The sequence below is a fragment of the Staurois parvus genome, unplaced genomic scaffold (assembly GCF_062004578.1).
Source record: "Staurois parvus isolate SC_StPar_1 unplaced genomic scaffold, SC_StPar_1.0 ptg000149l, whole genome shotgun sequence".
Lineage (NCBI taxonomy): Eukaryota > Metazoa > Chordata > Amphibia > Anura > Ranidae > Staurois > Staurois parvus.
This window is the reverse complement of record NW_028317945.1, coordinates 4,016,839-4,029,428: the sequence shown is the minus strand read 5'-3', so window position 1 is coordinate 4,029,428 and position 12,590 is coordinate 4,016,839. Positions and strand designations below refer to the sequence as shown.

Sequence of the window (12,590 nt, the reverse complement as noted above, 5' to 3'; positions counted from 1 at the left end):
CTATAAAGAGATACTTGTACAAATATGGTCTTCATGGAAGAGTCATCAGAATAAAACCTCTTCTACGTCCTCACCACAAAAATCATCGTTTGAACTTTGCAAATGAACATATAGACAAGCCTGATGCATTTTGGAAACAAGTTCTGTGGACCGATGAGGTTAAAATTGAACTTTTTGGCCGGAATGAGCAAAGGTACGTTTGGAGAAGAAAGGGCACAGAATTTAATGAAAAGAACCTCTGTCCAACTGCTAAGCATGGGGTTGGATCAATCATGCTTTGGGGTTGTGTTGCAGCCAGTGGCACGGGGAACATCTCACGAGTAGAAGGAAAAATGGATTCAATAAAATGTCAGCAAATTTTGGATGGTAACTTGATGCCATCTCTGAAAAAGCTGAAGTTAAAGAGAGGATGGCTTCTACAAATGGATAATGATCCTAAACACACCTCGAAATCCACGGGGGATTACATCAAGAGGCGTAAACTGAAGGTTTTGCCATGGCCTTTACAATCTCCTGAGCTCAACATAATTGAAAATCTATGGATAGACCTTAAAAGAGCATTGTGTGACAGACAGCCCAGAATTCTCAAAGAACTGAAAGACTTTTGTAAGGAAGAATGGGCAAAGATACCTCAAACAAGAACTGAAAGACTCTTAGCTGGCTACAAAAAGCGTTTACAAGCTGTGATACTTGCCAAAGGGGGCAGTACAAGATATTAACTCTGCAGGGTGCCCAAACTTTTGCAGATGCCATTTTTTTGTTTTCTGTTATTTTGAAAGTGTAAATGATGGAAATAAAATCTAACTTTTGTTGACATATTATAAGAATGTCTAATTTGTAATTTGATGCCTTTTGGAAATTTTTCCATCTTTCCTTGGCTTCTTTATGCACATTAATACAAATTTTTAGCTGGGGTGCCCAAACTTTCGATCCCCACTGTATGTTTAAAAAAAATTATTTTCTTCAGCCATGGGTTCAAAGTAAGAAAATTGCTTGCTTCCCCCATTACAGTTAGTGTTGATAGCTGTACACACCCTCCAGCTGTGCTATTGTATTCTGACAGCGGGAGGTTTCTCCACCTTCAGAATATGGTGATCACTGCTGGCGGCTGCCGCCAGCGGCAGTTATCAAATGAAAAAAACATAAATGCTGGTTGTACTAAAGTCAAGTGATCGAATTTAGTACAGCCAGCCTTCCAATAGATGGATTAAAGTTCAGCCAGTTCAGCAATATGCATGCACTGGTAGGGCTTTTTTACACAGGCATTGAAGACAGGTGGTTAGGTCGTGTTACCTCTTCCTGAACAGCTATCATTGCCACTTAAACTTGTTAAAATATGGAGTGAATAGAGGTGTACACATTGCAGCTAGTTTTGCCTTGCATTGCAATGTGGCAAAAATAATGCTGCCTGCAGAGTTCGGCAGGTGTTGATGGATTGCAATCGCCTCCATTCACTTCTATTGAAACTCGCCACAAGCGCTCCATAAATGAACTATAAAAATGCGTATGGCGTTTGCAGCACGTTTAAGGCACAGTTACAAAGTGTCAAAAAGTGATTATTTCCCAATTTAGCCTTGGAAAGAAAAATTAAAAAATCTCATAGGATATTTGAGGAGCATTGCTGGAACAACTTGTGCAACACATCCAAAACCTTCATTAATATTAGAGGTGCTTTAAAGGATACGTTCACCTTTGGGAACATGTTACATGTTCCACCCCTTTTTAGGGTGGAACATGTAACATGTTCCCAATGCTGCAGCCGCTCTTGCCATTACACCCCCCCCCCCTCCCTCTAACAGATAATACGGGGAGAGGTTTGGATAATACAGACTTCCGTGAATGAATTTAGCAGCTGTCGGCTTGTAGTTTTCAATGAACTACCATGGTGCTGTGGAGGGCCGTGGTAGTTCATTGAAGTCCAAATATCTGCTTGGCCGTACATCCCGTACGGCAAGCAGATATTCTGACAGGTTTGCAGGAGACCTGCATTGCATCCGTGATCTATGCTTTCCAGGCTCCTTTGGACAAAAATCATGCACATTTTTTTTAGCTGCAAGAAAAGTGCATTTGCTATTTTTGTCCAAAATGAGAACTTATGCTTTAAGCTGTGTCTTATGGCCTCATTTACACTTGTGTTGGGGGGGTAGTAAAAATACGCAACTGGCCAACATTATTTACCACCTCCCAACAACCCCCCCCCTATGCTGCAAAGGCAGCAGAGGGGAGTACATATGCTTTGCATCACGGCATAGCAAGAATGATCCCTGCTGTTGCATTTAGCGGGCCCCACACGGTTGTTGCCCACTAGTGTGGGAGTTAAAACAGGAGGTAAGGAGGCAATACAATGACTCCTCACCATCTGTCAAGTGTCCACTGAAGAGTGATCTGAATTCGGATTGCTCTTCAGAGAGCAGTGCTAGTGTAAACTGGCCCGAATGGCTGGGTGCACCCAGCAACTGCGGGACTGGATGTGATAGAGGGTATACAGAGAGTAAATATTGATGTAGGTAGGGGCCAAAGTCAGATGGACAACAGCTTAGTTGAGGAAGCAGCCGGAGGTCAGTTCCAGGGTATATCTGAGCCATAGGAAGATGCAAACATGTAATTAAAGATCACAGCAAGGTAAAGACACGTTGGATTTAAGCTAAGGCCTCTTTCACATGGGCACTGTCTGGTCCAATCAGCAGAGGATCTATGAACAAATCCCCTGCTGAATCAGAATACAGCTGTTGTCACATCGTGACAACCATGCTGTTCATTTTTTTTTTTTTTTTTTTGCATTTACAAACCAAAGCTTTTTATACCCATGTTGGGTCTGTGGGTGGCCGGATAAAATGTACTTGCTTGTGATTATATCAGACTACCTCCAATCTGTGACGCTTACGTCTGGAGCAACACAAAAGACCGCAGAGCTTTTCCAGTTTTTCTGGACCTGGACAGACTCGGAGGTAGTGAAATGTAAATGGATGCACATCTACGTATATCCACCTGTTTATAGATCTGCATGGGGCTTCCAGTCATGCCTGCCTGAAAAACCAACAGGCGGACCTGATCGTACCACCAATGTGAAAGGGGCCTTAGGTACATTAGGCAAGCACAAAGGTGCACCAACACATGCTTACCCATAACACGTCTTACAGCCTCAGGAATGGTCCGATTGGGTTTTTTATCATTTACGTTTTCCATCTAATAATAATACTCACTCTGCTATTATTAATAGATTATTGGTCTATATATGGTCAGTTCACCTGTTTGGTAAAAACATTGGCATGCAGACTGGAAATCAGATAATTGCATTGAATATCTTTTCCTGAAGTGCAATTTATTTATAATGTACATTGTTTTAATATTTTGACATTTTCTGTGAAATGAGGAAACTGAATGGCTTTCAAGCTGCTCATCTTCCATAAGTCTATAAAACAAAGGTGCACATACAGTATGTGCTTCATCAGGATGGACAGTACATGTGTCTGTAGGAATGCTCTATACTGCAGTAGAATTTTTGTAGTTGAAATGTTTATTGAAGGTTTGAGGAGATGCAATGCACTTTGAGGATTCATGTACATTTTATTAAGGATAATAATAGAATAGTATACCAAAAATTAAATAATTATATTAAAATTGTGAAATACAAAACTCCTCATTTAAGGCTTCTTGCACATGGGTGGTAGGGCCTGTCAGTGTCAAAACAGTGTTTTTGGGTGCCTGGGAGGCACAGGTACAGCGTCCAGCCCTGCTGCCAGTGTGACATCTAAGGGCAATCGCTTCAATATGCACCAAGCTCCCTCCAGAGTTAATCGTAAGTGTCTCACATCTGTTTTGCTTGGAGTGTCAAAATGTATGACAGGCTGAAATAAACAGTGGCTGGATACTGTACAGAGCGGTATTCATGTTTTGGGTCATATGCATTAAGGGACACATAACCTGAATACAGAATTTCTAGATTTGGGCATACTTTCCTGAATACACATGGCAGTACAGTGTGCAGCAGCCGCCTATTTCATCCTGTCATAGATTTTGACAGCCAGCTGGCAATGGGGATGGATACTGCATCTGTGCTTCCCAGGGTCCTCATAACTGTGGGATTTGATGCTCAAGGGCCAAACCGCCCATGCGCATGTAGCCTAATATTTACCAAGCTTTGTTTAATGTTCATGAGAAAAATATCTATTTTATTTTAAAAATTGTGTTCAATTAAGCAGTTATTATATTAACCATATTCATATACAAAAATTCTTCTTATTTCAAAAGGTCACTAAAAGACAACACAAATGATGTAGAGGTGGATGGTAATTCTTAAAACAAGATTAAAGCAAATCTTTTAAATAAAGCACTTAATTTATGTTCTAAAAAAAGTACAAACCTTTTTGAATTCTGCATCAAAAAATATAACAAAACTCTTTAATATAATATATTTAATACCCAAATAGCAGCAAATAAAAGAAATGCCTTGTTAGGATTTACATATACTTTAGAGGAAGTAAAAGCTGTGTAAAAATAAGGTTTTTATGAATTTATTAATGAAAAAATATTTGCTTATTACCTTTTGTCAGTGATTTCCATGGACCTCTTTGGACGAATCTTCAACACTGTGAATGCAGTAAGCAACCTGTTTACAAATCCTTATAGAGTTAGAGAGGTGCCTCTCCAGGACTATGCCGGTTGCCCTCAAATCAGAGAAGATGGACGGCTCTTGCTTTACAAAAGCAGAACTGCAAGATCATGGGACTGTCTTTTAATTAACCCACTGACACCACAAAATGCCTACCGGTTTGTATCTTTCTGCTTTTGATCTAACAGCAGTACTTTTTACGATGTTTCAAAATTTGAATCAATATAAGACTAGCCATACCTTATGCAATTTTCTTTCCTTTAAGCGCTGCTTGAAGAAAAGAAAATCTTTGATTCACACATCAACGCAGTGTGCTGAAGAGAACATCCCTTCCACTGTGCTATTGTATTCTGACAGGTGGAGGTTTACACTCCATTGGAATACAGTCATCGCTGCTGCCAGCTATAGCCAGCAGCGATCGTTCCAAAAAAAAACCCGACAGGCTGGTTGTACTGAAGTCGATCAATAGACCGACTTTGGTACTCCCAGCCTGCCCATAGATGGATTGAAATTATCTGGTTCCTGCTGAACCAGCTGAATTCCAATCCATCTATGGCTGGCTTAAGGATGCATGCATGTGCAATGCCCTCTAGGTTAGCTAGAGTTTGTTTTTTTTAGAGGCAGAAGTTCACCTTAGGACAGGCTGAGTTGTTTACATTGTCAGTAATTGTCAGTGAAATATTAATTCTAACATTACTACTATTAAGCTGAATAAATGTGTACTGATGTTAACTCATTGCTATGCTTTCAGCCAGCTCTGTAAAGGGTTCTGAATGCTGGGAGGCTCTTGTGCCTTGGCAGCCCCTTCCACCAACTCCTGATCTTTAACAGTGACTTGGAGCTGTCAGTAATAGCTTGGTCAGTGTGCTGGGAGCACAAAGTGAGCACGCTGTCAGCACACAACAACAGTACACCGTGGATGTATATGTGCAGCACATGGGCATTAAAGGATATGTTCACCTTTTGACCAAAAATAATAAATACACATTTTTTGCAGGTACAAAAAATGTTCATTTGTTATTTTTGGTTGCAGGAGCCTGTAAAGCATTGCACCAGTGATTATCAGATCGTTGGTGCCATGCAGGTCTCCTGCAGATATGTCAGTATATCTGCTTGCCTGTACGGGCAAGCAGATATACTGACAGGAAGATTCGGTGAACCACCACGGCACTCCACAGTGTCACAGTAGTTCATTGAGTACTACAAGCTGACAGTCTCTAAGTCTCGGGTCATATAGTTCAGTCATTCACAGAATACTGTGAATGAATGAAGCAGCCGTGTGGGCGCAGCCCCGCACAGCCGCTTTGTTTTTAAAAAGTGACAGCTTGCACAGGGAACTTCTTCCCATACTTATGTCATAGGGAGGAAGGGGCAGCAGGCAGTGGCTGCAGAAGTGGAAACATGTTACATGTTCCACCCTAAAAATGGGTGGAACAGGTAACATGTTCCTAAAGGTGAACGTTTCCTTTTAAGGCCCACTGTTCCTGTTGCCACACACATGTATTGGACAGTGCACAAGTGGTTGATAGAATGCATTAGATATTCTTGTGTGAAAATGAAGCTCCTCGATCCATCGCTCTGGGAAACACTTCACAGCATATGATAACAGGATAGGGCAGAAACAGCAGGCAGCATTTATAGGCGGGAAAGGAGTACTGAGAATGATGTAATAAAAGGAGGGCTTATGGAAATAGAGAGGGAGATGTTTTCTGTAGTCCAGCAGGGGAGAACTTGGGTGGGGTGACAACACTGCTTGGGATTTCAGTGCAGCAGAAGCAATGTTGTCGGCTCACTTCAGGAAGTTTTCACTGGATTTCTGGAAAGATCAACAGTTGTTTTTCAGTTGCAGCATTTTAAGTCAAAGCATGGGAGACCTGTGCATACAGTATTTTTCAGGTATGTACATAATGTTTTGTTTTGTTTTTTTTGCCCAAACATACACTGTAAAGTTGTAAAACTTGACAGCATCGATATGGTTGAAATGACATGTTCGACACATATTAGTTTTCTGTGTTTACGATTGCAGATTAAGCAACATTTGTCAGGCAAAGTCTGGAATGCTTGTGCTCCAAGCAGTTTGCGTTGCACTGTAACGCAGACATGGGTAAAAACTACAATTGCGCACCTGATTATGACACAGCTCCAACTAAAACTGTGTGGAGGGGAAAAAATGAAAGCTGGAAGTTGACTGGTTGCTATGGGCATCTGCACAAGTTGAGATAGAACTTGTCTTAGACATTGTTACTGCCCCTCACCAGAAATTGATGCCATCCTGTATGTATTCCCTTCAATGCAGAAACTTAGCTATAGCAGCCAACAAACTGATCAACGAATGCTCCAATATCTCCTGCAGAATGTGATTACTGCGTATTCAGGCTTATTCTATAAATAGTACAAATAGCCAGAAGATGGTAACCCCTTAACAACTAATTAGATTTCAGCTTACTAAAGTCAGCTGATGTGATTTCTGATTTTAACTATTTCACTTTGCATATCATCATTGTTCAGCCCTGCTGTATTTTCTTTTTTTTCTGAGAAAGTGCACTTATTCTGGGGCAGCACAGTAGCTAAATGGTTAGCACTTCCGCCTGGCAGTACTAGAGTCGTTCGTTCAAATCCCAACCATGGCACCACCTGCCTGGAATTTGCATGTTCTCCCTGTGCCTGCGTGGGTTTCCTCCCACACTCCAAAGACATACTGGTAGGTTAATTGGCTAAGTATGTCTATGTATGAATGTGAGTTAGGGACCTTAGATTGTACACCCCTTGAGGGTTAGGGACTGATGTGAATGTACAATATATATGTAAAGCGCTGCGTAAATTCACGGCACTATACATAAATAAGTAAATAATATTCTGTTTACCCCTTTAAGGTGACCTAACCAATTACCACCACCTTCTTCCTCTCCAGATGCATACTTGCCTCGATCCAATGTCCATTGGCTCCAGTGATTATTTGCATCCTGCATGGAATGTTCTCTGTGTCCTAGCCATGCTTGCAGAAGTCGCACACATAGAAGTCTATGTGTCTCATTACCCTGCGTTTGTGGGTCAGAGACTGAGGTAGATGGGCTCCATAGACTTTAATGTGCAAATGTGGTCAGGACACAGAGGACTTGTGGTGCGTGATGTAAACAATAAACAATCCCCAGAGGCCAGAGCCAATGCATTGAGGTAAATCTGCATCTCTGGGGAGAGGAGGGGTGAAGTATCTCTTTGGTCATCTTAAAGGGGCAAACAGCATAAGTGACTTGTCCTTTATCATAACTGTAAGGTTGAGCAACATTTAAATGCTTATATAATGTTATGTTGTGTATTTATCTCTTAGCCTCTTTCAGTTGGATTCGGAGACAGAGGCCCTACAAAAATTTCATGAATATACAATCAAATTACGTCCTTTTTATGAAAGTGCAAGGCAGGGACTTCGGCTAGACACTGTCCAGCAGCTTACAGACTTTCTGCGTAGCCATCCCAACTGGTCTTTGGCACACGTGGCAGTCGAGATGGGACTTCGAGAAAGCTTTAGGCACAATGGCATTCTAAGGTAAGAGAAACAATTATGCTACTCACTGTTATGTATTACCAGAAAAGAGGTACCAAGCTGTTACCTAGCATTTCTTATTAAGTATAATAATTTATATGAGCCATTGCACGGTTTCATATTAAACTTCTAAACATAATTTTCTCACATGTGACAAGTATTTTCTTACAGATCCCAGCAAACAATCTGCCTTTTAATTTGTCAGTCCAGTATCTGCATGCAGATAAAAATTGCACTATTTAGAAAAAAAGAACAACCTCCAGCTATAATTCATGGATTTTATTTAGTAAAGATATATTTTAGGAGCCAATCGTGTAGAAATCTAAACTATTCTTTTTCTAACAGCTGTATTCTTCAGGTTATTCCTTGTCCAGTGATGAGCATCTGCAAAGCACATACTGTACATGGCAAATATTCAACCCTTTAAATTCTGGCTTTGATTTATTGAGCTGCAATAGCACATAAGACACTTTTCCATTTGTCCTGCAACTGAAACATGTTTAAGTGCCCTCTTAATCAATACTAACACGTCATTCTAGCTTGTCTTAAACACATCTTAATAAATTGTAAACAGATGGGAGGACCATAAGTTACCTGAAAGTCCAATAAAAGTTTATTAAAGAGAAACAGCTGGAATTATCTTCATTGCCAATTTACATTGGTCCAGCTTGGCACAATGTAACTATCCATATTCATATCTGTTGGGTTGCTGGGGATAATGTATGTCAGGTAGGCAACCTTTAAGAGGTGGGGATCTACCTGAACAACATGGAGGAGATAAAAGATCATTGGGTGCATAATTCCTGCTACAGCTATGAACCAAAGTATCGTGGCCGCAGCATGTGTACACCCCCTGGCTGCTGCCCCTGCAGTTTAACGGTGGAGTGGTTGGGAGGTGCTAAAACTGTGACTTAGCCGAGGGGTTTTACTGCCCCCAACCACTAGGGTGAACAAGCCCTTGCGCACAGACCGCTACACAAAGTACCACTAAAATGACTCCCTCTGCTCAGTGCAATTCACTGCCTACCCGTATTCCTCATGATCGAGATCTCCCCTAACATCCCTTATCCCCTCTCCCAGCCTGCTCCCTCAGTACAGGCTCCCTGTCCAGCACAGACCAACCAGCTTTCCAATACAGACCCCCCTCCAGCACAGCCCTCCATCCAGTACAGACTTCTTAGAACAGGATCTCCCCCAGTTCACATTCCTCAGTACAGAAAAGCCCCTCATGCCTTCTCTCCAACCCCCCCCCCTTCCTCCCAGTACCCCTGACCCCCTTCCTCCCAGTTCAGATGCCTCAGTACAGAAAACCCCCTCATCCCTCCCAGTACCTGAGTTGCCTCTCACTGAAGCAACAGGTGGGGGCTCACTGTATCCACCTCACAGTTATTTTTTTGTGTGATAAAGAAACTTCAGCTGCCGCAGCACCTCCAGTGAACCCACACCTGCAGCTTCATTGAGATAGGTTTCTCAGTGCGAGAGCAAGTTTCTTCCCCTTCCCTGCTCCACCCGGCTCTCACTCTCACAGTACTGGGGTGGAGCAGTTTGGACCAGGGTTGGCAATACAGAGACGTGATCTACCCACCACCTGGCTGCGGTCTACAGATAGATTTCATTGCTATAAACAAACATTTTACTAAATGAAATCGATTCATTCAGTTTATTTTGTTGTGATTAGTTGTGATTGTCCACAGCTAATCACATGACACCGATGGGTTATGATTAGCCCAATCTATACCATGTGATCACTGTGACCAATCACAGCTAGCAACACAATTGTATACAATGGATAGCATGAAAGGAAGCCATCCATTGTTTACAATTGCCATGTGACCTGCTGTGATTGGTCACAGCAGTCACATGGTACTGGCAACGGGCCGGTGGACACAACTGGTTACAGTGCGGCACAATGCGGCGATCATTTTACTATAAGCCAGGCAGGAACTGGTGAATAACCACTCGGTTATTTATTTATGTTTTTACTACTGTATATAACGGAAAAAAGACAAAAATATTGAAAAAATTGTTAAAGCTGATCTCCAAGTTTTAGTGAAGTTTAAATTGTTTGTCTGAACCAAACTGGTTAGCTACTAGATGCGCACTGCTGTATAAATGTTGCCTCAGCTAGACACAGTATAAAGCACTGTGTTCTTGCAGCGGAACAAGACTTCCCATTCCGCTCCTGAAACAAAATTGAGTCAGGTTGAGCACTGCTCAGCCATTCCCAGGGAGCTTTGTGTTCTATGAATGTATACAAAGCTTCCTCCTAATGGCTGAGTCAAAAGTGGGGTGGATATTGTCATGGTCTCTGACTCTTCATTCAGATGAAGCTTTGTATTCTTTCATAGACCCCTGCACTATACCTTACCTATTCCAGATCCCTGCACTTTATGTAACTATGTTACATATCCTCTGAATCCTGAATTCTTTACATAAATTAGTGTATTAAAACTCTCCCACTGTTACAGTCACATTGCTACACCCAACGTTTGCTGCTATTAGCCCTGCCCACTACTTCACCCCCTTCTCTTCCCTCCATTCTCAGGAATTCTGATTTTCAGTTTCCCAGACTGGAATTCTCACCCTACCTTTGTGCCAGAAAGGGGTTGTACCCCACAAAGGCTCTGCCCATGTATGCTGTGCTTACAGCTCATTCTCATGCAAATTGATGCATATTTGCATATGAATGAATACAGTGGAGTTTAGGTTTGCATATGAATGAGTTTCTTTAGCTCATTAATGTGCAAAATAGAGGGAATCTCCTCCTTGGCTTCAGTCAGCCAATGGGAGGACTTTCTGCATCTCTCATGTTGTGAGTTTAAAGTATTACTAAACCCAGGACCCTGCATTCACTATACCTGGTCTCCCACAGTACACACAACATGGAAATGCAATTATTTTAGTAAATATAAACTGTTAATACCTTTTCTCATCGCATCAGCAGTTAGAGCAGAGCACTGGTTAAAGCTTGTAGGAGGAGTTTTCTTTCTGTTCTAGGAGGATGTGAAAGTCCTGACCTTCTGTCTGGACAGTGCTGATTGGCCCTGTGCTGATCAGATGCACTCTCCCAAGAAAAAAAAAACCCTCTCTAGCAATACACACCAAACTGAGCATGTGCATGTGACTACGGATTCAGTCTGTATCAGGTTGTCATTTCAACAAGAGGAGGGGCAGAGAAGAAAGGATCAAACAGCCTTTTTACACAATGCAGAGGATTAACCCTTAGGTTCCACAGTGAGTATAAGTATGCTTTACTGCATATACAGACTGATTTTACTGCTGTGGGTTTAGTAACACTTTAAGGAGACTGTACTGGTAGGGAGGCAGGTGCCCTGTACTGGAGGCAAAAGGTCGGTACTCGTGGGGCAGGGGGTAGGTCTGTACTGGTGGGGAGAGGTGGGTTTGTACTGGAGGGCAGTCTGTACTGGTGAGTAGGGAGGAGGTTTGTACTTGAGGCCGGAACTGTACTCCTGTTCTCTGTACTGTGGCATATGTGTGCTGTGTATACAGTGAGTAGGCTCAACATGTGTTGAAATACTCATCAGAATAGTCTTTCCTTGATGCTTGCTGATGTTTAATGATGTTTACTAAATACTTTATGCCAAAATGTGTTTGTAGTGTAATTGGTGTTAACATTGTATTCTCTGCAAGAACTATTGGGTTGCTGCACTATAAATAGGCTGTAATAAAAGTTGTAGCTAATGAGCAACCCAGTTGCATGAGCTCCTCTTGTGGAAGAAATTCTGTAGGGGAAACCTCTCTTGAGAAAACTCTTGGAAGTACATGTCTGTTTGTATAAGCCAGTGTGACAAAGTCATAGAGAGTTGTGGGGATTTTGCATCCATCAAGTTTATCTTTAGTTTGCTCAGACAAACCCTGCCAGAAGGTGATTCTGATGCACATGTGGATGCTGTCTACACTGCAAACTACTTTTAGATGTTATGCCAGTAATATACCTTGCGTGTTTATCCAAAAAACCTAAATACTTGGCATGTTTGCATAGTGAGGTTTCAATAAAAACTGATGAAATAAAAAGGTAAAGAATACTGTGATGTCACCTCCCTGCCTGCTGATTGGACAACAGATGAGCAGACATACTGTGCAATGGTGTTGATTTACTAAAGGCAAATGTACTGTGTACTTTGCACGTGCAGTTTTCCCATGAGCTTTTTGAGTGTGGTGAAGCTCTGTTAATTGCCATCATCTAATCATGTGCAAGCAAAAATGCTGTTTATTTTTCTTGCACCTGATTGGGTATTCTTTACAAAGTGAAGCTTTACCGCATTCACTAATCTGTGGAAACAATAATGCAACTGCACTTGCAAAGTGCACAGTCTCTTTACCTTTAGTAAATCAAGCCCAATACGTGATGATCTCTGATCACTCTGCACTCTCCTCATGTCTGCATGATCCCAGTTCATCTACATACAGTAGAGC

General features: G+C 41.8%; 1 protein-coding gene across 2 annotated transcripts in view; it reads left to right on the top strand.

Annotated features, from left to right (window-relative positions):
• PLA2G6 (phospholipase A2 group VI) overlaps nucleotides 1-12,590 on the top strand; it is a 95,650-nt gene that overhangs the window by 7,223 nt on the left and 75,837 nt on the right. For both annotated transcript variants that reach the window (XM_089674259.1, XM_089674258.1), the window contains exons 2-3: nucleotides 4,554-4,770; nucleotides 7,941-8,156. In XM_089674259.1, the coding sequence (XP_089530385.1) occupies nucleotides 4,562-4,770; nucleotides 7,941-8,156 (425 nt within the window). In that variant the 5' untranslated portion in view covers nucleotides 4,554-4,561. The remainder of the gene's footprint in view (nucleotides 1-4,553; nucleotides 4,771-7,940; nucleotides 8,157-12,590) is intronic.